The sequence below is a fragment of the Saccopteryx bilineata genome, chromosome 5, assembly GCF_036850765.1.
Source record: "Saccopteryx bilineata isolate mSacBil1 chromosome 5, mSacBil1_pri_phased_curated, whole genome shotgun sequence".
Classification (NCBI taxonomy): domain Eukaryota; kingdom Metazoa; phylum Chordata; class Mammalia; order Chiroptera; family Emballonuridae; genus Saccopteryx; species Saccopteryx bilineata.
The window spans coordinates 113,348,796-113,374,049 of NC_089494.1; the positions used below are offsets into that span (position 1 = coordinate 113,348,796).

The window sequence follows — 25,254 nt, forward strand, 5'->3', positions numbered from 1 at the left end:
GGATCTCAGAAGCAGTTTTTGGAGAGCAGCGGTGTTTCTCCAGGAACACAGTCACACTTGGCAAAATGCAGCTCTCTAGGCAAGTAGACATGTGGCACATAACACGGTGTTCCTCCAGAGCTGGAGAGGATGCTTGCTGAGGGGCCTGTCTAAGTAAAGGTCACATTTAGCAAGTAAACATGTAGGAAGTTGCCCAAAATAGGGGTGGCTGCAAAGAACTATATGAGGAATATTCTTTTGTTATTAATATCTCCCATTTATTTCCATCACTCCACTCCACCCATTTCAGACACTGGCTAAAATCCAGAGGCAGAACAGAAGGTCAGACAGCACTCAGAATTACTCTATCCCTTACCGTACCCCCATGCAACACCATGGCCCAGGACGACTTAGGAGGCGGACTCTTGCTCAACTCAATTTTGCTCCGCATTCCTTCAGATGGGGAGATCAGCTTTTGGTCTTTCATACTTGTTCCTGTTCAGATCCACCTCCATTAATCAAACCTACACTGAGTTACTATTTGGCTGGATCCTGGAGAGTGTGATCAAATACGGAAAGTAAAGCCTGCTGAGTCATAGGACTCCCTTAGAGAACGGATTGCTCTGTGTTGGCGCTCCCAGCGAGAAGAAGGGCTATGGAGGGAACCTCCTGGATGACCAAGCTCTGCCACAGATCCCAAGAATTAGGAAAACCACACCTATCCTCACAGGCTTCACATGTCTGTCATGGAAAAAAAGAATGTGACCTAGAACTAACAGTGGCTGGACGGTAAACTGTTTTTCTCTTGGCCGGAATTCAACCTCACTAAAAAGTGTGAACATGGCTGCTGAGCCCCTAGAATCACATAAACGAGTTCAATGGCTCCCAATTGATGGTCTGTGACTGTTCTTTCATTGGTCTCCAGCAAAATAGGAAAAAACTACCAGCATGTGGTGAGTTTTCTGATAATGCTAAAGATATTAAATTTGAAGACCTGTTCTTTACTATGAGATTGGGGTCATTCTTTTAGGAATGGCATTTCTTTTAGGAAATGATGGTGAAAGTAAGATAGTTGTTGCCTTAGAAAACATCCTTGCCTGGCAAAATAAGGTGCAGCTGTCAGTCAACCTCCACTTTTCCTTTACATTTTACAGGCCCATGAAATTAAGAAAGAGGGTAAGTACGAGCTTGTGCTCTCACGTCCAGACAGAAAGCCCTCCAGCACTCTACTCACAAAATGGAACTGCTCACTCACAGACACTCAAAGTGCCCAAACTAACAGTAGATAAGTTCCCTTTCATCCCCTTCTTTTATCTGGACTCGAGTTTTGCCCTTAAAGTTCCAGCATAAGGTTGGTAAGATTTAATCACTAGAGATGCAGGTTTTTGGGAAGAGGCAACAAGCTCATAGTGTGATGATGCTGGAGGTGTCAGTAGCAGTCAATATAGGGTCCCTACTTCCTGTTTTTGCAAAAAGGATTAGGTAACATTTTCTTGAATCAGAGAAACAGAAAGTCTAACAAACTTTATCAAATTTTATGTAAAAGTTTCAACCTCAAATTTACAAATTACATGGCATTTGATTCAAAGTCTAATTCAGGGAAGATGCCCAACACAGTAATAACAAAAGAAACAATTATTAACACTTACAAAGCACTTACTAAATGTGCCAGTCCTTCAGCTAAGAGCTTGACACATGGTAACTTAATTCTTATCCTATCAATTAGTTAACAGATATGAAGTTAAGTCCTTTGTCCAAGGTCACACATCAGAGCCAAGATATGAACCCAGGAAGTCTCTACGGTCCACACACCTACACTATATAATCTAGACAGAATTAGAAGACTTATCTTGTAAGAGCTGCACAGTTTTGTTCAAGGTGGCTGCATGAATGGTGGACCGAAAAAGTACAAGGCTTGAAGACAGAGAGTTTACACTGGAACATTTGCTTTTCTACTCTGCCTTTAAGCAAATCAGTTACCCTCTCTGACTCTCACTTTTCTCAGATGTTCAGACTGCGGTTATAACAGATGCTCCAAAGACTATTAGGATCAAGTGCAAAGTACCATTCACAATGCAGGCAACAAAGGTGAGTCCCTTTGCTCCTCCTCTTTAGGAGGCACACAAGAAATGCAGAGAGTATAGGTAGCCACAGAGCACAAGCCACTTAACCTCAGAGTCTTGGTGAAAAGCTGGGTTGGAGATAAGTCTCCCAGCATACATTTAGTCATCAAATAAGAACTGAATTCCTCCAAAATGCCAGACAGTTCATGAGCTGCTAGATACAACAGTGAGCAATACAAACACAGTGCCTGTCCTCATGAAGCGTACAGTCGGACGCAGAGACAGATAAATAACCACACACTTGACTACAGCTGGTATAAACTACGGTAAGGAACATCCCTGTGTAGAAAGAAAATGGCCTTATGAGTAGATATAAAAAAGGAAACTGTTCTAGATTAGGGATCGGGGAAGCTTTTTTGAGGAAGCTTGATGGAACAGAGGTCTGAAGGATAAATATGAATTACACAGTTAAGAAGTAAAAGAAAGAGCTTTCCAGAGTGGGGAAAAGGCCTTTGTCAGGAGGAAGCATAGCAACTGTGAGAAAATATAAAAGTCAGAGGGGCTAAAACAGAATGAACAAAGAAAAGCAAGAAATGAGGCTGGACAGGTCAGAAGACACCAGAGCATGGGGGCTGTGGAGTCCTAACTTTACCAAAAAGACAATGAGAAGCAACTAATGGGGACATTCAAAGATCAGGTGACAGTGTGAAACTGGGGGAGGTGGAGTACCAGCCACCTTCTCAGGATGACATCAGAAAACATCGCTATGTTCTGCTGCCAGCAAATCCACACCACACCCATTATTAGATCTAGGATATAAGCCAGACAGCCCAAGAGCCAGGCCCATGGTAGGATTTTGGTGTCCAGGGGACAAGAAACCACACAGAGGCTCTCACCTGAACAACAGGAAATATGTGAATAAAATCCATCCCCTGGATCTGGTGAGGCTCCAGCTGGTGCGGACACTTCATCCTCGGCAGAACTGAGACAATTTTTTCTGATAGAGCTCTATTTGGAAAAAAACAATAAACAAAGAGTGAGAACAAACCAAGTGACCCTTAAAGACATCTCTCAAGTCTGGGCAGCATCCCAGAAAAATCTGGGGCTCCTCCATGCCAGACCGTGACCAAGTTTCTCCTAGCTGACTGTAAAACTAGAGCAAATAAGCACCGTTTAGATGTGTGTGTGCACGCAAGTGAATCCACAGCACTGCCTCCATCCTCTATTCTGAGACTGTGCGCTTCCTACAGTTTCACATTAAAATATTGTTTGAGAAATTATGGTGATGTCTGAGGTAGTAATTATTTTTTAACATCTTTACATGATAAAATAAAAAGTTATCAGTGCCCTGCCTGATCTGTGGTGGCGCAGTGGAAAAAGCGTCGACCTGGAAATGCTGAGGTCGCCAGTTCGAAACCCTGGGCTTGCCTGGTCAAGGCACATATGGGAGTTGATGCTTCCAGCTCCTCCCCTCCTTCTCTCTCTGTCTCTCCTCTCTCTCTCTCTCTCTCTCTGTCTCTCCCTCTCCTCTCTAAAAAATGAATAAATTAAAAATTAAAAAAAAAAAAGTTATCAGTGCCCCATATTCTTTTATATTTCATTTTACTGATCCATTTTTCCCAAAAGTCTGGGAACCACTAGGATACACATTAAATTGTAAATATCACTCTGGTAAGTAATAATTACCAGACTTGTGCCAGGTCCCCAGACTATTAAGATAAAACATGGGGCCTCAAGCTTAAGAAAAAATTGGAGTTCTCTACTCTGATACAAAAGCATTTTTATAATAAAAAATATTCTTTAATTTTTTGAAACTCTAAAATCAATGCTAGATTTGGGGGACAAGCACGTATCCTCACTCATTTTCCCACAGAGAAATGTTCTCTTCTCATGAGGGACACTGATCTCTCTCCAACACCTTAGCTCGGTCCTCCTCCTAAATGGCTGGGAGGAAGGAGGCAGGCACCAGGCTGAGGGCCGGAAGCATTCTCCTGTCCTGGTCAGGAGGTAAGCATTCTCCGCCTGGCTGGAGGTTCCTAGGCTCAATCTGGGCCTGGGTGGGCCAGTTTCACAGGAGTGATAGAAGGATTTGCGTGCAAGTCCATCTGGCCACAGATTTAAGCCTCCTTCTCTAATCAGTTGATATTTGATCTCCAACAGCCTTCTTATATTCTACTTAAATCAGATTCAAAAGGAGTGAATAAAGGTTATTTTGTGGTTTTCCTAAATCCCAATATCATGCACATATAGACCAGGAACCTTGAGAAATGGTCATAAGGCATGGCCCTATGGGGCCATATGGAGTAATGGGAGCTTCTGACTCAACCTACATGGAGAGTTTAGGTTATAACCTCATTTAAGACCCTTAAAAAAATCTTAGCCAGTTACAGAAAATACTGTGGCCTTATTTACACACGTAGAACTATTTGTTAATATACCGTATTTCCCCATGTATAAGACACAACTTTTCTGAAAAATTTGGGGTTTAAAAACTGGGTACGTCTTATACAGTGGTTGTAGATTTCTTTACTTGCATTTCCCTCTTTTTTTGCACTTGATTTACACTCACTGTTGTAGATAGTGATTCATCATCAGACACAGATGAGGACAAGCTAATGGATGGGAGTTTTGACAGTGATGAGGAGTTGTATGAATTTTATAATGAATAACACTTGAGTTCAATAACTTTATGTAACACTTTTTTTTTTTCAAATTTCGGGCCCCAAATTTAAGGTGCGTCTTATACATGGGAGCATCTTATATGTGGGGATATAAGGTAGTAGTTGAAGGCCCCAGTGAATAAAGTCACTATAAAGCCAGTAGCCACGGCCACCATCACAGCCGCCTGGCCAATGCAGGTTCGCATTAGATTCGGACAGTCGGTAATGAAACAACGGAGCCAAAAACTGGTGGACCATCTTTATATCCTTGCACCCAGCGGGCAAGAAATACACACAGTGGGAAAACACTTCCCTTTCCATTCAGGGCTCCCAAAGCTACTGACTTATCCGAGTTTCCTAGAATCAAAGTTTCTAGCTCATTAGCCTTATTCATCTCTGTTCCCCATCTCCTTCTCTCTGCACAAACTCTGCACAAACTGGCTTCTCCTTCAACACTCCACCATCTTGGCTGCTTCTCCTGTCCTCCACGTGGCCTTTCTCTGCCCTCCTCCTAGACCACAATCACTCTTCTCCCGGAACAACGTGATCTCTCTTCCTTTTAAACCTTTTGGTGCGAAAGCCCTCCCCCAACACTCTTAGGTTTCATTTCTTTAATCCTTCCAGGAAGTCTGTTTCAGAGCTCGCAGCAGACGACCAATCGCAAAAGAATGTCTGAAGTCACAAGCCAAGAAGTCCTGGCAAACTTCCATAAAAGACCCTCCTTGGTCCAGCAGCCAATGGGCTAATGTCCCACGACCTGTCTCACTCCCCCTCCCCTAAACCCTTAAAACCAGGTCCCAGGATGTGCCTGGCGCAACTCTCCCTTGCGAGTCAGCCCGGCAGGGTTCCTTTCTTCCTTTCAATAAAGCTTGTTACACTGGTCTTTTCGAACTCTGTTGGGCAGATAAAATATATTGATATTATGCTCACTTTGTTAAAGATGGCACTGCCCATGTGGAAGCCGTAGCCCAGGTGATATTAATGTGTGTTGGGGGCAGGCTATGGGCAGGCAGGATCCTTATAGCCTGGGGCTTGGTTTTAGGACTAAGCCTTTCTCACCCTTTTTGATGTGGGGTGGTACAATCCCATCATGACTCAGATAAGTGACTTCGTAGTAGAGACTTCTCTATTTTGTATATTGGATTAAAGATTATGAATCTACATTATAAAATGGGGGCAGAACAGGAGCTTGCTCTCTTAGTTCCTGAAATTAGCATTAGAGAGCAGAGAGCAGAGAAAGGCCACGTGGAGGAGGCCAGGAGAAGCAGCCAAGATGATGGAGTGTTGAATGAGAGGCCAGTTTGTGCCGAGTTTGTGCAGGGAGAAGGAAGGAGATGGGGAACAGAGGTGAATAAGGCTGGTGAGCTAGAAACCTTTGATTCTAGGAAACTCGGATAAGTCAGTAGCTTTGTGAGCACTGAATGTGAGTGGGTTTTGGAGCCCAGTGTGTGTTTTTACTTGCCCACCGGGTGCAAGCTAGAATTAAAGATGATGGTGCACCAGTTTTTGGCTTTGTTGTTTCTTTACCGACAGTCCGAATCCAATGCAAACCTGCATGGGCCAGGCGGCTGTGATAGTAGCCTTGGATACTGGCTCTACAAACTCCGATGGATTCTAACAAACACACATTAATACAATCATGCCCATCCCAAGCAATCATCTGGGCAACGGGCTTCCACATGGGCAGCGCCATCTTTAACAAAGTGAGCATAATATATTTTATCTGCCCAATAGTCACCAAATCTTAATAGATGCTTTAAATTCAGTAAGTTTTAGATCTACCAAACATGTTCTCTGTTTAAAGAAATCTTTATCTTTCCGCAGTTCCATAATCTTCCCAGGAGACAGACACCTTTAAGATCAACATCCCACTCAGACCTGGGTGAGAGCAATCACTGTCTTATCTGTGTTCCCTTAGCAGCTTTCACCTCCTATCTTGAGAGAAACTAAGTAAACTAGGGACGAAAGCTAAATGGCTCATCAGAGAAAGGTTCCTGGAGAACATACTATGAATACATTTACATACAAAAAGCAGCTATACAAGGTGGGGCCACGGTTAAAGCTGTTGAGGGACACAACCACACTCCCATCTCCACACATCTGTAGTATCAATGCCAAGTCTAACATGACAAGAGAAAACAATTTGGAAAGAAAAAGACTGATACCCTACTGTACACAGTCACAGAGGGTAGGATTGTCCACCTTCCCACCTCCCAGGAGGAAAGCATATAGGAGGTATGATTTATGCTAAAGATCCAGAATACGAAAAGAAACTCATCAAGTGGCTCTCAGCCACTCCTGCATTTCCTCCCTTCTGAGCAGCCCGCCTATGGGTCACATGCATCATTTCTGCCCTGCCTCAATGAAGAAGCCTGTGGTTGTCCAGCTCTTCTTGGGGTTTGAAATTGGAAAGTTTGTTAGAGATGTATTAACAAGGCCCTGGCTGGTTGGCTCAGAGGTAGAGCGTCGGCCTGGCATGTGGGGGAACCCGGGTTCGATTCCCGGCCAGGGCACATAGGAGAAGCGCCCATTTGCTTCTCCACCCCCACCCCCTCCTTCCTCTCTGTCTCTCTCTTCCCCTCCCACAGCCAAGGCTCCATTGGAGCAAAGATGGCCTGGGCGCTGGGGATGGCTCCTTGGCCTCTGCCCCAGGCGCTGGAGTGGCTCTGGTCTCGGCACAGCGACCCCCGGAGGGGCAGAGCATGGTCCCCGGAGGGGCAGAGCATGGTCCCCTGGTGGGCGTGCCAGGTGGATCCTGGTCGGGCGCATGCGGGAGTCTGTCTGTCTCTCCCCGTTTCCAGCTTCAGAAAAAAAAAAAAATACAAAAAAAAAAAAAAAAAAAAGGAAAGATAGATGTATTAACAAACCCATTTGGCAACATATCTAAAGCTCTCTCTCTTCAATAAACTTTTTTATTTTCATTTCCATCAGACTCCTATGCCTTGGAACTTGTGAAGGGAAGAAATGGGTGCTTAATTGGTCCTGCTCCTCAAATTCCAACCTTAGCAAATGAAGATGATTACCAACCCTGGCTTGTGCCCTTGCTACAGGAAGGTCTTAACTATTGATACATACAGGAAGCATCCTTTCCTCTCAGCTATATTTTGGTACAACAGGAAGAAAGCTCCCTCTAGTGGCTACAGGTCTACAGTTTTGCACAGGGTTACTGACTGTCTATAACCAGTCAGTAGCTTAAAAACAAGGCTGAGACCCCCACCACCAACCAGCCCAATTTTCTACCCTCAACCATTCAGTAGCTTAAAAACAAGCCTGGGATCCCTAACAACAACCTTTAGACAAGGTTCTCCCCAGCCATTCCTCAAAGACAGACTACTCTCCCCGCTTATAAAGGCCCTAAAGGATGGATGCTGCAGGTCATCGCAGGGTTTACAACCCTCTTAAACCCACCTCCCAGAGATGACTTCCAAGTCTGGACAGTCTTGGCAGCCTGTGAAAGTACCTGAAGGCACTAACACTGACAGAGGGCGAGGGGGTGGGGCATATATAGAAAAGTGTAGGCGGGACAAAAACTAGGAAGACTTCATACAGAAAACCTCCAGTCCCCATCTGGCTTCTCCCTGGAGCTCAGGGTGAAGCCTCTGACTTTCTGAAAATAAAGGAGAACGGAAGCTGTAGAGGTTATCAGGTAGGTTTCCTAGTCTAAGATTTTAACATGCCCATTTGTCATTGCAGGTGATCAGTATGATACTTTAGCTTTTAAGACTGTTCACTGAAAGTTTCTTCCTCTGTGGTAGTTTAAAAGAGAGTGAATTAAGCCTGGGCCTAAGTTCCAGCTCCATCACTTACTCTGGAACTTTTGGTAAGTTACCTGGTCTTTATGGTCCAATACTCCCATCATAAAACAAAGGATAACCACTGCCCTGCCTATTCAAAGGCTGTTATGAAATAAATAATAAAAAGCATATACAAGTGCTCTGCACACAGGGGCCTAGTAAATGTGTGTTAAAATAAATTCAGTTATAAAGCTAAAATCTCATGGATCTCTGAGCAGAAGCTCATGTAACCCTCAAGGAAAAAGGATAAAGGAGAATACAGCCCCAGTTAGCACATTCAGAAGAGCCTGAAAGATAATCACACCCTCAACAAACAAGTGCACTCCTCAGACAGTGTTGCTGGCCACCAATCACATCAGCTGGGACAATGCCAAGGCGCTGCAAACATAAGGCAGTATTAGGCTAAACTGTATCTAACCAGAAACATTCGTGCAAATACCCCAAACCCAGAACACATAATCAAATAAAACAGAAGAGTTTTGGATAATTTGGTGTCCTGTGACTATGACATGACACTTCTACAATAATAAAGACACAATTACTCATGTACTGCTAGGAGTCTGACGGGTCTTTAGTCATACAAATCCCTGTCCCCAGCTTTGCCCACAATGACAATTCACAGCTATAAACTTAAAAAGCTACACAAGAGGCCCTGGCCGGTTGGCTCAGCGGTAGAGCGTCAGCCTGGCATGCGGGGGACCCGGGTTTGATTCCCGGCCAGGGCACATAGGAGAAGCGCCCATTTGCTTCTCCACCCCCCCCCCCTTCCTCTCTTTCTCTCTCTTCCCCTCCCGCAGCCAAGGCTCCATTGGAGCAAAGATGGCCTGGGCGCTGGGGATGGCTCCTTGGCCTCTGCCCCAGGCGCTAGAGTGGCTCTGGTCGCGGCAGAGTGACGCCCCGGAGGGGCAGAGCATCGCCCCCTGGTGGGCAGAGCGTTGCCCCCTGGTGGGCGTGCCGGGTGGATCCCGGTCAGGCGCATGCGGGAGTCTGTCTGACTGTCTCTCCCGGTTTCTAGCTTCAGAAAAAAAAAAAAAAATACAAAAAAAAAACAAACAAGCTACACAAGAAGTACCCACCAGAGACCAATCTTTGACCCTTTATCCAACCCTTTTGAAGCCAAATGTGTTTCAGAATTCAGAATTTTTAATTATTTAATTTTTCTGATTTTGAGAGTAAGCTTAAGAAAGCTGGGGGCAGTGAAACGAGGAGGGCCAAGAACAGAAGCAACAGGAGAGCCTACACTGGGAAGTCAGAGAAAAGGGGGCCTTGAATACAGGACCAGGGCTTAGCCCTGGATGAGCCACCTTTGCCCACTGCTCCCCTGGTGAGGACTGTTAGATTCAAGGAGTACTGATATGCTCGGGACTGCCAAGAGTGTAACTACTGAAGGAACAGGGAGTGCCGACAAGGGCCCCTGTGACGCTGAGAACAAAGAGTTCAGCAACATCCTGCATTGAGTCAGAGACCCTTATCAGAAGTTTATGTTTGAAATTCTTCACTGAGTAATACCCCCCCCCCCGTAACTGTGCACGACCTCCCTAGCCAATGACTAACAGCCACATCAGCTTCTGTATGATGCTTGCTCATCCTAGATAGCCACCCTATAAAAGGAGCCATTTTAGAAGCTCGTGGCTGCAGTGCTCCAGTCTCTTCGGAGGCGTGGGTTGCCTGCAGTCCCTGCGCAGGTTTGGGGGGCTGCAGTGTTCCCCTGTGTGGGTTACCTGCATCCCTGTGCAGGTTTGGGGGGCTGCAGTGTTCCCCTGTGTAGGTTACCTGCAGTCCCTGTGCAGGTTTGGGGGGCTGCAGTGCTCCCTTGCATGGGTTGCCTGCAGTCCCTGTGCAGGTCTGCAATAAAACTTATAAAATTCACTTTGTGTCTGCTGTGGCCTCTCTCGCTAGGATGTAACAAGGACCCTTACAGTTTAGTGGATATACACCTGGGAGGTAGGGAGAGAAAGGAGGAAGGGAAAGGCGTGGGTGTGCTCCCAGGAGGGCCAACACCCAGAATTCAGATTTTTTAAAAGATGTTTCTACCTTAGTGTATGTACCTAAGAGGTGTGGACAAAAAAAAATTTTTTTTTTAATAAATGAAGATGTTGCCAGGAACTGAGCCTGGCAGGCTCAGGGAGGGCCTGCACGGTGGCCTTGTGAACTCAGGGAACTAAGGTAAACACTGGGTGGTCTCAACTAAACCCCAATAGCTGGAAGAAGTTCAGGGTGGAACTTTCTCTAAACAAAGGTCAATGTTTGCTTTTACAGCCTGTCTGCTATCTTCTGCACCTATGGCAGCGGTTCTCAACCCTCCGGGCTCTGTCGCGACCCACAGGTTGAGAACTGCTGGTCTATGATAACGTGCCTGATAACATGCCTTTGGAATGTAAGGTCAGACAACCCACCAAACAGAAGCCAAAACACCCCTCATTGTTACTGTTCTGTAACCATTAACTGTTCCGCCTATGTAAAGAAGTTTCAGCATATACACTTTTACCTTTTACACAATCCCAGGGATTCCCCCGCTTTGCTTTATCCTGTCTCCCTAATGTATCACCAATTTCATGGAACCCCCTTACGTGTTCCCCTTTGATTCTAATTATTTTATAAATAAGTGGTGTGTTGGGCAGATAAAATGTATTATGCTCACTTTGTTAAAGATGGAGGCCGTCGCCCAGGTGATATTAATGTGTGTTGAGAATCCTTGTAGCCTGGGGCTTGGTTTTGGGATTAAGTCTTTCCCACCCTTTTTGATATGGGGTGGTACAATCCAATCATGCCTCAGAGAAGTAACTTTGTATTAGAGACTTCCCTATTTTATATATTGGATTAGAGGTTGTGAAGCTACACTATAAAATGAGGGTAGAATGAGAGCTTAGGCTCTTGGTTCCTGGGAGATTATCATTAGAAGAGAGAGCAGAGGAGAGCAGAGAAAGGCCACGTGGAGGAGGCCAGGAGAAGCAGCCAAGATGGTGGAGTGCTGAGTGAGAGGCCAGTTTGTGTAGAGTTTGTATCTGGGATAAGGAAGGAGATGGGGAACAGAGGTGAATAAGTCTGGTGAGCTAGAAACCTTTGATTCTAGGAAACTCGGATAAGTCAGTAGCTTTGTGAGTGTTGGGCAGATAAAATGTATTATGCTCACTTTGTTAAAGAGGCCATTGCCCAGGTGATATTAATGTGTGTTGGGGTGGGCTAAAGGCAGGCAGAATCCTTGTAGCCTGGGGCTTGGTTTTGGGATTAACCCTTTCCTACCCTTTTTGGTGTAAGGTGGTACAATCCTATCATGCCTCAGAGAAGTGACTTTGTATTAGAGACTTCCCTGTTATGTATATTGGATTAAGGGTTTGGATTTCTACACTATAAAATGGGAACAGAGCGGGAGTTTGGCTCTTGGTTCCTGAGATTAGCATGAGAGAGCAGAGAAAGTAGAGCCAGCAGCAGAAGGAGGCCACGTGGAGTAGGCCAGGAGAAGCAGCCAAGATGGTGGAGTGCTGAGTGAGATGCCAGTTTGTGTAGTTTGTATTTGGGATAAGGAAGGAGATGGGGAACAGAGGAGAATAAGTCTGGTGAGCTAGAAACCTTTGATTCTAGGAAACTTGGATAAATCAGTAGCTTTGTGAGCACTGAGTGTGACTGGGTTTTGGAGCCCAGCGTGTATTTTTACTTGCCCGCTGGATGCAAGGTAGGATTAAAGGCTATGGCCCACCAGTTTTTGGCTCCACGGTTTCTTTACCGACTGTCCGAATCCAATGCAAACCTGCATGGGCCGGGCTGCTCTGATGGTAGCCCTGGCCGTGGCTTCTGGCTTTACAGTGAGCACTGAATGTGACTGGGTTTTGGAGTCCAGTGTATATTTTTACTTGCCCGCCGGGTGCAAGCTAGAATTAAAGACTATGGCCCATCAGTTTTTGGCTCCGCTGTTTCTTTACCGACTGTCTGAATCCAATGTGAACCTGCATAGGCCAGAAGGCTGCTGTGATAGCGGCCCTGGCCCTGCCTACTGGCTTTACATGGTGAAACCGCCATTTTCTGGAGCACTTTCTCAATTCTTTGAGACTTTGCTTCCTGGCAATTGTCAACAGTTTGGCTCAAATAAAGTCATAAAAATTCTTACAGGTTTGTAAGTTTTTTTTTACGTTGAAAGAGACATACATTATGTACTATGTAAGACCACAGTAAAATCTAGACCACTACTCTGAAATCAAAGAAATTAATATTTATGCAGCAAAATTTATGGATACTCACATAAGGGGGATCAATAAAGACTACAAATGGCTTTAAGCCAGTTCAGGTCACATTTTTGCCTTCATGTAAGTTTTACATCCACACTTAAAAAGAAAATAAAGAGTCCTTCCAATTAATGTTAAAGTTTAGAAATATGAATAAAGGATTGAAAATCTATATAAAAAACATGATGTTCCATTATCCACTAAGAGTACTGTCACTGATGAAAATGTATACAACTCCCAAGGTGAAAATGGACTAATAAGAACCACTGTAAAACTCCAAAGAAATTTAAGAAGAAAAGATATGCAGAATCTCAGAATTGACAGGACTAGCCCAGAAAGAGTGCAATGGAAAGAAACCCCAGCATGGCCGGGTTGCCCCAAGTGCAAGAAGCAATCAGCTCACACTGTAACAGAAAGAGGCTTCAATCCAGTGTCCTCAAAAAGATGATGAATCCATGTTAGTACACAGACTGATTAAGAAGCTGGCTGATCTGTACTGCAGGTAAAGGTATGTGCTTTATTGTTAAGAAAAAAATGGCAATCAGAAACTCAAAAAATGTTTAAAAGCTATATATATAATTATAAAGCAAATAGAGCGGACCCTTGAACAATGTGGGGGTTTAGGGCACTGACCCCACACTGCTGAAAATTCATATATAATTAGTTAATCCTCTGCATCTGCCAATTCCCAATTACAGATTGAAAATACATACAATGTGCCTGATTTTCAGTGGCTCACAGAGGTCACCTTCACTTGTTCAGGCCAAATAACTCAGAATAATCCTTGACTTCCCTCTTATTCACACTCCATATCCAATCTGTCAAAAAATCCCTGCCTGACCAGGTGGTGGCATAGTGGATAGAGCATTGGCCTGGGACACAGAAGACCCAGGTTCAAAACCTGAGGTCGCTGGCTTGCGTGTGGGTTCATCAGCTTGAGTGTGGGCTCACCAGCTTGAACACGGGGTCACAGGCTTGAGCATGGGATCACAGCCAAAGGTCACTGGCTTAAAGCCCAAGGTTGCTGGCTTGAGCAAGGGGTCATTTGCTCTACTGCAATCCCCCCTCCCTGGGTCAAGGCACATATGAAAAAGCAATCAATGAACAATTAAGGTGTTGCAACAAAGAATTGATGCTTCTCATCTCTCCTTTCCTGTCTCTCTCATAAAAAAGAAAAATGAAAAAGAAATCCTTAATGCAACCAAAGTACCTAGAATAATGCCTGACCCGTAGTAAGAACTCAATAGATATTTTTTGAGTCAATGAATAGGTGGAAAGAGATTACTTTTGATGGAGGTATTTGAAATATTCTCCTTTAAACAGCACCATTATTGTCCAGAAGATTACATTTGCTTTTCTCTGATCCCATCACAATCTTAGTTCTTATTGTAAACAGTGTTTATAGAACATGGACAAGTTAATTGCTATTACTGAAGAGACTATAAATTGCTATTACTGAACAGACATTATAAAAGTAATGTTATGATGGTAGACGGAAGCTGAAAAGTGAAAGGAGAAACAGAGATACTAAAATGCTTAGAAACCAGGGGAAAGTATCTTATGTTAATAGGTCAAGAAATGGAAGCTTAGGTAGATTAAAATTGAACTAATTTTCTCCCCTCATTAGATATGAATGAAACAGTGTACCCTGTATATATAGAAATACAGATGTGACCACTATGAAGAATCCAAAACTAAACAGTTAAAATGACTATAGGAGATAAACTGGTGTATAGAATGGGAAGGGTAGGGGGAAAGAGCTGTATATTTTGTTCCCTTTGGTAGTATTTGAATTCTTTTTTACTTTATGGATGTTAATACCTACATAATAGAAACAAACAAAAAGACAAGAATAAAAAGCTACTTCTTGATTTAGTCTGACCAGCAGAGAGCATGGCCACACATCTGGACTCCGTTGCACTGCCTCTCAGGATAGGACTTTTTATTACTGGTGGCAGGATATGATGTCACAGTCCCAGAGCAGCAGATGTTAGAGATGTAGAGCCCTCTTCATGGCTGGGCACTGACAAGAATAGTGTCACTGTGTTAAACAACAGGTGTCTCAAGAGATGTCCTCTGGTCTTAGCATTAAAAATTTTGGTGATTCTAAGGGACTGATTTTTCTTCTACTGTACAGAAACTGTGAATTGGGTCATTTATTATGGTGTTCTTCTGTTGGCTGCCAGAAAGCTTAAGCTAAATCTGCAGCCCACCCTAAGAAAGCAAGGCATTTTGTGGCCCATCACATATGTATTATTAGCCTTATCCCCAAATGTCCCTTTTGTCTCCATTGTTTTTATCCATTCGCTTTGTTTTATCTTTGCCTCAACTTCCCACTCTTATTGCTTCATATGCATATTTGTAAACTATCTTTAATCCATTTGGAAATGTTTATTCTTAGGGCAGAATAAGGTTTCAAAAAATGAGACACAGATGTGAGATCATAAATCCCTATTTTTACAGACAAGGGAGCAGAGGCTTGCCCAAGGTCACACAGCTACACAATGGCAGGGCTGAGAGCAAAACCAGAGATCCCAATTGGTCTAATGAAATCACCAAGCCCCTGGTGAGCTACAGAAGACTAGCCAGGGAGCCCTCAGCTGAAATCTCTAACCAGCAGCCCATGCTATCTCTGGATGGCAGACCAAGTGAAGCTCTGTCTTTCACAAAGGCAACAGGGAGGGAAAGACGCTCCTTTCCTCACCCCATTAAACAGCACCATTATTGTCCAGAAGATTACAATTGCTTTTCTCTGATCCCATCACAATCTTCTACTCAAATGAGCTGCCATTAGAAAGAGACACAATAAGCAGTCTCTAGTAACTTCTATCAAGAAAAAGTATTAGAGCTACTGAACAGCACTACTCATCAGAGAAATATAAATCAAAACCACAATGAAATTATCATCTCACACCTGTTAGAATGCATATTATCAAGAAAAGAAGGATAATGAGAGCTGGTGAGAGGTAGAGAAAACGAAATCCCATGTACTGTTGGTGGAATGGTGACTCAGTCTAGCTGCTGTGGAAAACAGTATGGAGGTTCCTCAAAAAATTTAAAATAGATCTATTATATGATTCAGCAATTTCATTTCCAAGTCTATATTAGAAGGAGACACTATCACTATCTTGAAGAGGTATGTGCATCCCCATATTCATTGCAGCATTATTTACAATAACAAAGACATGGAGACAACCTAAGTGTCCATCAACAGATGAATGGATAAAGAAAATATAATATACATACAAAATGAAAATTATCTTAAGTCATAAGAAAGAAGGAAATCCTGCTATTTGCAACAACATGGAAAGACACTGAGGGCACTGTGCTAAGTGACATAAGTCAGAAGAGAAAGACAAATACTGTATGGTCTCACTTAACCGAACTCACAGAAACAGAGAACAGATTAGTGGTTGGCAGAGGTGGAATAATGGGGTAAAGGTGGTCAGAGATACAAAGTTCCATTATAAAATAAACAAGTTTTAGAGAGTAATGTACAGCATGCTGACTATTTTATCAATATGACATTGTATATCTGAAAGTTGCTAAGAGAACAGATCTTAAAAGTTCTTATCCCAATGAAAAAAATAATACCTATGTGAGATGATGAATGTTTTAACTCAAGTTATTGTGGTGATCATTTCCATATATATATATATATATATATATATATATCAAAGCATTTTATTTTCAACACCTTAAACTAATACAATGTTATGTGCCAATTATATCTTAATAAAGGTAGAAAAAAATTTTAAAATAGTGTTAGAAGTAGCCTAAACATTAAAACAACTCTTTTATGCTACCTGTGTGACCCTGGCTTCTTTCAGCCTCAGTTTTATAATCTATAAAACTGCGGTAATACCTGTTGTAATGAAAATTAAAATATGTAAAGTATCTAGCACAACTTCTGACACACAGTAGGCACTCAAAAGTTAATCTCTTCTCCCCTTTTAGGCTCTTCTATGGCAAACTCTAACAACTTACATTTTTTGACCTATTGTAGAGTTTTCTTGAAAGAGCAAATCAACATCTACATCAAAGTTGCAAGTTGTAATGCACCAAGTCATTCCTCCTACCACCTGCAAAACAAAGAAAATACGTGTTTTCTTTTTCTAGTTTAGGGAGAGGGAAAGAAGTGACAGGTAGTTAAAATCTAAGTGTTTTTTATGGACTTAAAGAACATACAAAATTATGTACTGTTAGAGTATGTATGTCCTGACCCCATCAACCACAATTCATCTAAAACAGCACTGTTAAATAATACTTTCTGCAGTGATGGAAATGTTCTTGTATCTGCACTGTCCAGTACAGGAGCGGCTAGCCACATGTGGTTACTGAGCACCTGAAATGTGGCTAGTGCAACTGAGAAACTGACTTTTATTACTAACTGGACATATCATCATTCACAGACTTCCTTTACACTGAAAGAGATAGACATTAAATCTCAGGTAAGGGAAGTCTTAACCCAGCTTCAAGCAAGTGCCAGATTCCAGAGAAATTATATGGTTTATGGACAAGACATAGGACTAGCAAAACCGACATTCTGTGGATCATTATGTAATTTCCATATATCTTATTTTTTTATCTACCTAAAGGAGATGGGAATCCCTGCTCTACTTTTCTCACAGGATTTCTCTGAGACACAAAAGAGTCTAAGGCTAAAAATCTATTTGAAACAAAATCCTTTTCAGATAGTTTGATGTTAAAAAAAAAAAAGACAAAACAACAGTCACTTACTCCTGGCTGTGCTGTAGACTCATGTGAGATGTCTAGTAACATACAGATTCCAGGTCCCAGAACGACTTAACTGACCAGAATTTCAATGGGTGAGGCCTAGCCATTTGTATTCTAAAACAATCCACAGTGATTCTGTTATTAGCAGCCAGGGCTGTGGCCCATGGGAGCACTCAATACTGTCTTCCACCAGGAAGCTTTCTAGGCCTCCCTGTCTGATCTGGACGCTTCATTTCCGTGTACAGTTCACTGCAGTAGTCCTTACTGCAGCATGCCATTTATTTCATGCATGCTGGTTTACTTGTCTCTCTTCCTTACGCTATTGTGGTCAGGTCCTTTGAGTACAGGGTATCTGTCTTATCTCTGCCTTCAATACCTATTACTATGCCTCGTGCATAATAATTGTTTAAGGTTCTGCTGAATTAAATTTCGCCCCATAGTGACTTCTCCCTCCTCCAAACTAAGCATTTACCACCCATCTCCAAAAACCTGGCAATTGTCTATGAGCATACCAACTTGGGACAGCTACTAATTAACTCAAGAGTATTTTGTTTTATATAAGTTTTCTCTTCCCACCTATATTGTAAATTCCTTGAAATGAGGAACTATTTCATTTGCTTATTTGCATTCCCCAAAGCTTCATGCATAGAAAAATAATTCAAAATTTATCTACCAACAGATTATTAATTTCTTTTAATAAATTAGAACACCTCTATAATGAATCTTAATAAGGGAGAAATGGAAACATGGACATAGAGAAAGTAAAAAGACGGTCTCTTCCTCCTTTCCATGGTTAACCAGGCTCTCCTGACAAAAAATAGCTTAATGGTTAGAAAGATTCCCTCTTACCTTATCAAAAGGTGACAAGCCTTTAATTCTTGCCCTAAAATACCCAGCTGCAACCAACAGCTCCAGAATTTCAGTCAACTTGACATTTTGTTCTTCATCTTCTCTAGTTTCTACCTAAAACAAAAAGTGAAATGCCAATAAAAGCTACCTTGACTAAAGGAACAGCAGGTGTATCTCCTGATGCCACGACACTGCCAAGTGACAGTGGCTATATCACTGCAGTCATGAAGGAACTTGGGGACACAGTGCTGCCAGTTTCACAGAAGACAGATGTTAATCATCATGGGGGGGGGGAGAAGACACAAGCAGCACAGCCTATTCACCAGCTGCTGAACAGACCCAGAGAGAGGAAGATTACAGCACATTACCTCCCTGTTCTCTAACATGTGCTTTACTTTACCTGACAGCCTTCTCAGCTAGATACATTTCTTACAGATACCAACAAGGGGGTTTTCACTTTTTTTTTCAACTTCATACTCATTTTGGTCCAAGTTATTTTCTAGAGGGGCAAGAACAGAGAATTCAAACCAGTATGCCTCTCTATACTTCATTTTTTTTTTTAATCTCTAAGGCAAATATAAAGGCTTTCAACCCAAAAATATTAAAGGGAGAATACTGCCATACAACAGGCTTGCTTTACAAGTAAGAAATTCATCTAATATATTTCAATAAAGATTTGACTTAACTTTAATTTATATCCTACCTTCACTTCCAGGTATTTTACAAGTCAATTATATCTAAATATTCTAGTACTTTCGCCACCATTCACTTTCATGGACTATATGCCTTTCCTCTCTTACATCATTGCAGAGAAATATGTATTTATATATATCTGTCTACATAAAACACCACCACCAAGGTAACTTGGTTCGAATCCTTGTACGCACCATTTATGACTACTCCCTTACTCAACAATGCTTGTTAAATCTTCCTTTACTAAGATGCTCACATTAATCTGCGCATTCCTTTTATTCACACTTCATGCCAGGACTACTGCAACAGCCATTCAATCTTTCTTCTCCGTTAATTTGTCTTGCTCCTTCATTCCTCAATCACAGCTTTCACATCATTGCCTCCTAGCTCATCCCCTGGCCCTCATCATTAGTATATCAGACACTGTCTGTAAGATAAACTCTAAATGTCTTCATTTGGTTTCCAGATCTTTGGCTGCAATTTATCTTTCAGCTTCATCCTTCTCCTCTCACAAAACAATTCAGACATGGCTATGGCCAACCTACACAAGCACTGTTCACACCACCTGCTTTCTTCTTACAGTCTCTGATCACTCAGAAGTCATCCTCAAATTCCAGCTCCTGTCTGACGCCAAATCTTTAAAAATCCAGCCTGAAATGGTCATTTCTCTGCATTTCTATTTTATTTATAAACCATGTCATTCACACAATTAAGTAACAACCTCTTGTGACCAGGTGGTGGCGCAGTGGACAGAGTGTTGGACTGGGATGCGGAGGACCCAAGTTTGAAACCCCGAGGTCACCAGCTTGAGTGTGGGCTTATCTGGTTTGAGCAAAGCCCACCAGCTTGGACCCAAGGTAGCTGGCTTGAGCAAGGGGTTACTCAGTCTGCTGAAGGCCCACGGTCAAGGCACATATGAGAAAGCAATCAATGAACAACTACAGTGTAGCAACAAAAAACTGATGATTTATGCTTCTTATCTCTCTCCGTTCCTGTCTGTTTGTCCCTGTCTATCCCTCTCTCTGACTCTCTCTCTGTCTCTGTAAAAATAAAAAGTAACAATCTCTTTAGAGTGACATTTCTGGTGTTAATAAACATGCCTACCTTTCCAAATAGACTATTATTATATTATCTGGTTCAAGAGACGGCCCATACATTATTTACCCATGTTTAGTACTCTGTTCTGAAACAAAATTATCCTTCAAAGACACACGTATTATATATAGAATGGCATGCTCAATCACTACATAAAGTGCATGACCTAAGACAATCATGTATTAACAAAATGTTTTCATAATCATGACATAGATAATGAAAATTCAGGTTTGTTTTGAAGTACAAACTGACAGGAGAGGGAGTATACATATTAACATATAGTTGAACAAGGAATTATTAAAGTGACTCTTCATCCCTTGCCATGGGGGGGTGGGAGGAGGTGACAACCATGTACCACTATGCATTTGACTTACCTCTCAAATGAACCCCGGGCCAGTCTATCAAAGATTCTGAAGGACAGCCTTCACTAGTTAATAGTGGACATGCAAAGATAAAGTAATATTAATTACTCACACCCTCTCTTCCTTGGAAAAACATCTGTGATGAGTAAAAAACAGCTACATGTGGAGAAACTCAACTAAAAAAGATGGTGAAGAGTAGTTTTGGTCCATAAAGGATAGAAAAGAAAAACAGGATCATACAAGTATTTTTTTTAAACTCTTGGGATGTAAAATAGGAAGCCTTCATTTGCTCAACCATCATTTATCATAAACACACTTCTAAGAAGAGGACAGCACATCATGGGAGGATCAGCCCTGCCTCAACTTCTACTTAAGGCACATCCAATGGAATGCATGGCTCATGCTCCTTGCCGCTCACCCCCAGAATGAAGAAGTATACTTTTGCAAATATAACCTGTGAAATAACTTTTTTGGCACAAGATACTGAATGGATAATGCTAATAAGATACCATTCATTTCACAGATTAACACTGAAAAAAAAAAAATGGAAAAGAGCCTGAAAGAATGCCCTCTTGAAGCCAAATAAAAAGTCCCCAGGCTGGTTAATACCTCCAATTGTTAAAAAACTAAAATTCTGGTAAAGAATGACTGTGAACTCCTAAACCAGGCACACTTAAATCTTCAATTGCCCTATACTGTATGTAGTTCATGCAAGCCGGAGGGCCAGGCCAAAACTAGCTACCTCACCACAGACACACCATAAAGTGTTTAAGAAGAGAAGTTAATGGATTAATGGGACTAGTAACAGTTTAATGACTGTACGTGCTGGTCTTTGAACTAAAAAATAACTTGATTATAGAGTCACCCTGTCTGCTTCCTAATTGCCAAGAACTGTCCTAGGCTCTTGGAAAAGTGACAAATAAGACCTAGCCTCTCTGACCTAGTAGAGAAAGGTTAAACAAAGGACACACAGGAGCAGGTTGCCTTTTATTTTAGAAAGATCCTGTCTATGGCCATACCACCCTGAATGCACCAGATCTCAGCTGATCTCGGAAACTAAGTAGGGTTGGGCTTGGTTAGTACTTGGATGGGAGATAGATCTCCATTGGTGGTGGGACATTGAATAGGAAGGATTTAAGGTAAAACCAGAGAGATTAGACAGGAGTCTATAACAAAAATTTGATGAGAGCCTAGAATAAAGAAGCAGCAAGAAAAATGTCAAATAAAATATCACAGTATCCACCCTAGCATTCACAATATCTGCTCCATTAAAACAACTAGTAAGGTTTTTACTTACTACAAGGGTTCTGACAACATTACACTTGTTAGGGTTTCCTAAGATAAAAACAAAACGGACTTGCATTCTGGGAACACATACTGACAGGTAAGACTATCCTTCCATCACTATATCCCCAGCTTTTACGCACCGAACGATCTCTCAATTAGCGGGAACCTGCAAGAGGAAAGATATGAGCGGGAGGGGGACAGAGAAGCAAGACTGGCCACAGGCAGCTAAGAGCCAAAGGACCACTCGCCCGGTCCCGTAATCAGTCCCCTGCCGAAAGTCTCTCTCAGAACCTCACGAGGAGGACAGAGGTGCAGCGTGGGCTCCATTTCTATCAAGAAGCCAATATACCAGTCTCGCTTTCAGATAAATCAACTGGAAGAGAAGGCAGATGTAAAGCGCCTAGCTAAGTAACGTTTACATCCATAAAGAAATGCCTTTCTCTTTATTCCCAAAGTGGAAGCCCGGAAACCCCTGATGACCCTGTTCCTTAGGACCGCCTGAGTGGTCGGTAACGAACACCCCTGGAAGGAAAGGCGCGCGTTACATCCCCGCAGGGCTGCGCGCCCCGCCACACTGCGGGCCGCGGGAAGCGCGGAACAGCGCGGCCATGGAACCAGTGCCGCACAACCTACTACGGCCACAGCTCCTAACGTCCTTCCGCCGCCCGGTCTCAGGTCGGGGTCCCATGGGGGGCGTTCCCTCCAGACACCAAGGCGGTGGGGCTGGCCGCCGGGGCCGCGGGAGCCCCACGAGGCGGCGGCAGGTCACCGCCCTTTGCACAAGCCGAGCCCTCGCTGTCCCCAAGCACGTCTCGTGACTCCTGGCGCAGCAGCCCGGGCCGTGCGGGCGCCTCGCGGCGCCGAGGATCGGGGAGACTACCCCGGAAAGCAGGGGAGGTGGGGCCCCGGGGCCGCGGCGTCTGGGGCAGTTACTGGGTTGGGAAGGCCCACCTCGGTCCCAGGAATCCCCGTCCTCGCAGGAGGACCTGCTCAGGCCCAGACGACCCGGCCGGTGCGCCCGCGGTGCACACCTGAACAAGGGGGCGGGGCGTCCCCAACGCAGCCGGGCCCCCGGGCCCCGGGCCCCCGGCGCTGGGCTGGCTCGGCCCTCTCTCGGGAACCTGACATGTCAGGAAGAGGGGTCCCTTACCTCGGGGAGACCCTGGCGCTCCGGCGTCTTGGGCAAGCCCATGATCCGGCTGGACTGCCACGTGGCGGCACCTATCCGCGGAGCGCCCGGAGGAAGCTGTCCCCAGCCGTGAAGCTGCTACCGGGATGGAGTACGAAGGGAAAATTCCCTCCGCCACTTCTGAAACCGCTGCTGCCGCGGGCCGGGAGCGCTTCTGCCCTGTGGAGCATGCGCATTGGGGCGGGGACGCGGCGCCGCTGCGCCTGCGCGACGGAGACCCAGAGGAGGGAGGACTGAGGGAACGTTGGAACTGCTGTCTTGTGGTGTAGGCGCTGATGATCTGCGGGAGCGTCGTACTGGGGCTTTGCGTTTTCTTCCAAGCTGTTTTATAAAAAGGGCTATTCCTGCATCTGGGGAAATTTTGCATTTGGAGTCCCTTTTCTGCTTCTCACAGGCACGATTCAAGTCGCTTCCGTGCTTTGGAAACCCCTTCGCTCCTGAGTCAGACTCCCGAGTACTGATGGGCTTACGGATTCCAGACACGGCTCGGTTCTAAGTCAGAATCGAGTGTACCCTGACTAATGCTCACTTGGGCACACTTCTAGACCTACAGACCAGGAATTGAGCCTCGTAAGAACGTTTCTTCATGCCTGTTGCCTCCCTAATGTCTGAGCCAATGCATCATTTTCCCCAGGAAACCTCATCTGGGATAATATCCTCCCCCCACCCCACCCCAACTTCTGGTCTTCCTTAAGGGAAGGTCTCTGAGAAGGCGACTTAAGGTTATTTTGGCAGCCACATCACTTACATGATGCACCCCTTGGCTTTCCAGAGGATAGCAGCTATGTAAGAGTTGTCTTCTGGCCTGGCCAGGCAGTGGCGCAGTGGATAGAGCGTCGGACTGGGATGTGGAGGACCCAGGTTCGAGACCCCAAGGTCGCCAGTTTAAGCGCGGACTCATCTAGTTTGAGCAAAGCTCACCAGCTTGGACCCAAGGTCCCTGGCTCAAGCAAGGGGTTATTCGGTCTGCTGTAGCCCCACGGTCAAGGCACATATGAGAGAGCAATCAATGAACAGCTAAACTAAAGCGCCACAATGAAAAACTGATGATTGATGCTTCTCAGCTCTCTCCATTCCTGTCTGTCTGTCCCTATCTATCCCTCTCTCTGACTCTCTGTCTGTAAAAAAATTAAATTAAATTAAAAAAAATTTTAAAAAATCAATAAAGAGTTGTCTTCTGGCCACAAGCCACTGCACCCGCTCCATAATGGTTTCTCCAGCATTTTCTTCTTCTTTTTTTAAGTGATGAAGAAAGATGACACGTGAAAACTTGATGTGTGTGTGTGTGTGTTTGAAGAGGGGCCGGAATGTGAGGCTATGAGCTCCTTGAGGTCAAAGAGGTTGTGTGTGTGTGTTTCCTGCCTGCTTCCTTAGCATCTTAAAAAGTGGGTATTCAGTAAATATTTGTCCTTGAAGAAATTCTTTGCGCCTTTTGTAGTTTTAGAGTCAAAACCGACAGAAGAGACATCTCTGGAACCAGAGTACACAAGTGGTTGGAAGTTCCTTATGCACAGCCATTTCCTTCTTAAATGTAGTTAACAATATTGCTAGAAATACTGTGTGTCACCTACCCCCAGTTCCCAATAATTTGAAATTTTTGAATATGTAAATTAGGTGTTGAGATGGGAACTCTGTTATGTTAATTTTATGTGTATTAAAAGTGATGAATATGCCTGACAGTGATAGTGCAGTGAATGGAGCATTGACCTGGGACACTGAGGACTCAGGGTCAAAATCCAAAGGTTGTGGCCTTGAGCGCAAGCTCATCTAGCTTGAGTGCAGGCTCACCAGCTTGAGCTAGAGGTCGCTGGCTTGAGTGTAGGATCATCAACGTGACCCCATTGTTGCTGGCTTGAACCCAAAGGTTGCTGGCTTGAGCAAGGGGTCACTGCCTCTGCTGGAGCCCCATGGTTAAAGCACATATGAGAAGCAATGAATGTACAACTAAAGTGTTGCAACTATGACACTTTTCTCTCTGTCTCTCTCTCTCTATTGCAAAAAAAAAAAAAAATGATGAAGGAGAAGTGACCTCTGGCTCTTACCCATTTTGAAGCCAATGAAATTCAATTTCTAAAGTGCCTACTCTCATAGCTCTCCAAATGTGTTATTTTGGACTCTTAAAATTGTTCTTCCCTGAAATCGTATAGAATGAGAAATAATGGAGGGTGATCATTTGTAGCCAGATAGGTACCTATCTGTTGGGTGACCAGATAGGTATTGATGCCTAAGGACAGGTAGCAAAATCTCACATAGCAGGAGAACCTAAATTGCTATATATAGAGCACACCAGGGAATAGAGCCTGAAAAATACTAGGACTTGGGTAAG

General features: G+C 43.7%; 1 protein-coding gene across 4 annotated transcripts in view; it reads right to left on the reverse strand.

Moving 5' to 3' along the window:
* CCDC93 (coiled-coil domain containing 93) overlaps positions 1 to 23,353 on the reverse strand; it is a 94,638-nt gene extending 71,285 nt beyond the window's left edge. For 2 of the 4 annotated variants that reach the window (XM_066281163.1, XM_066281162.1), the window contains exons 1-4: positions 22,890 to 23,062; positions 18,303 to 18,416; positions 16,704 to 16,798; positions 2,939 to 3,050 (exon numbers count right to left, since the gene is read on the reverse strand). In XM_066281163.1, coding sequence (XP_066137260.1) covers positions 2,939 to 3,050; positions 16,704 to 16,798; positions 18,303 to 18,416; positions 22,890 to 22,931 — 363 coding nt within the window. In that variant the 5' untranslated portion in view covers positions 22,932 to 23,062. Of the gene's footprint in view, positions 1 to 2,938; positions 3,051 to 16,703; positions 16,799 to 18,302; positions 18,417 to 22,889 lie in introns of all 4 variants that reach the window. The other 2 variants (XM_066281160.1, XM_066281161.1) reach the window with 2 other exon arrangements.
* Between the last annotated feature and the right edge of the window lie 1,901 nt (positions 23,354 to 25,254).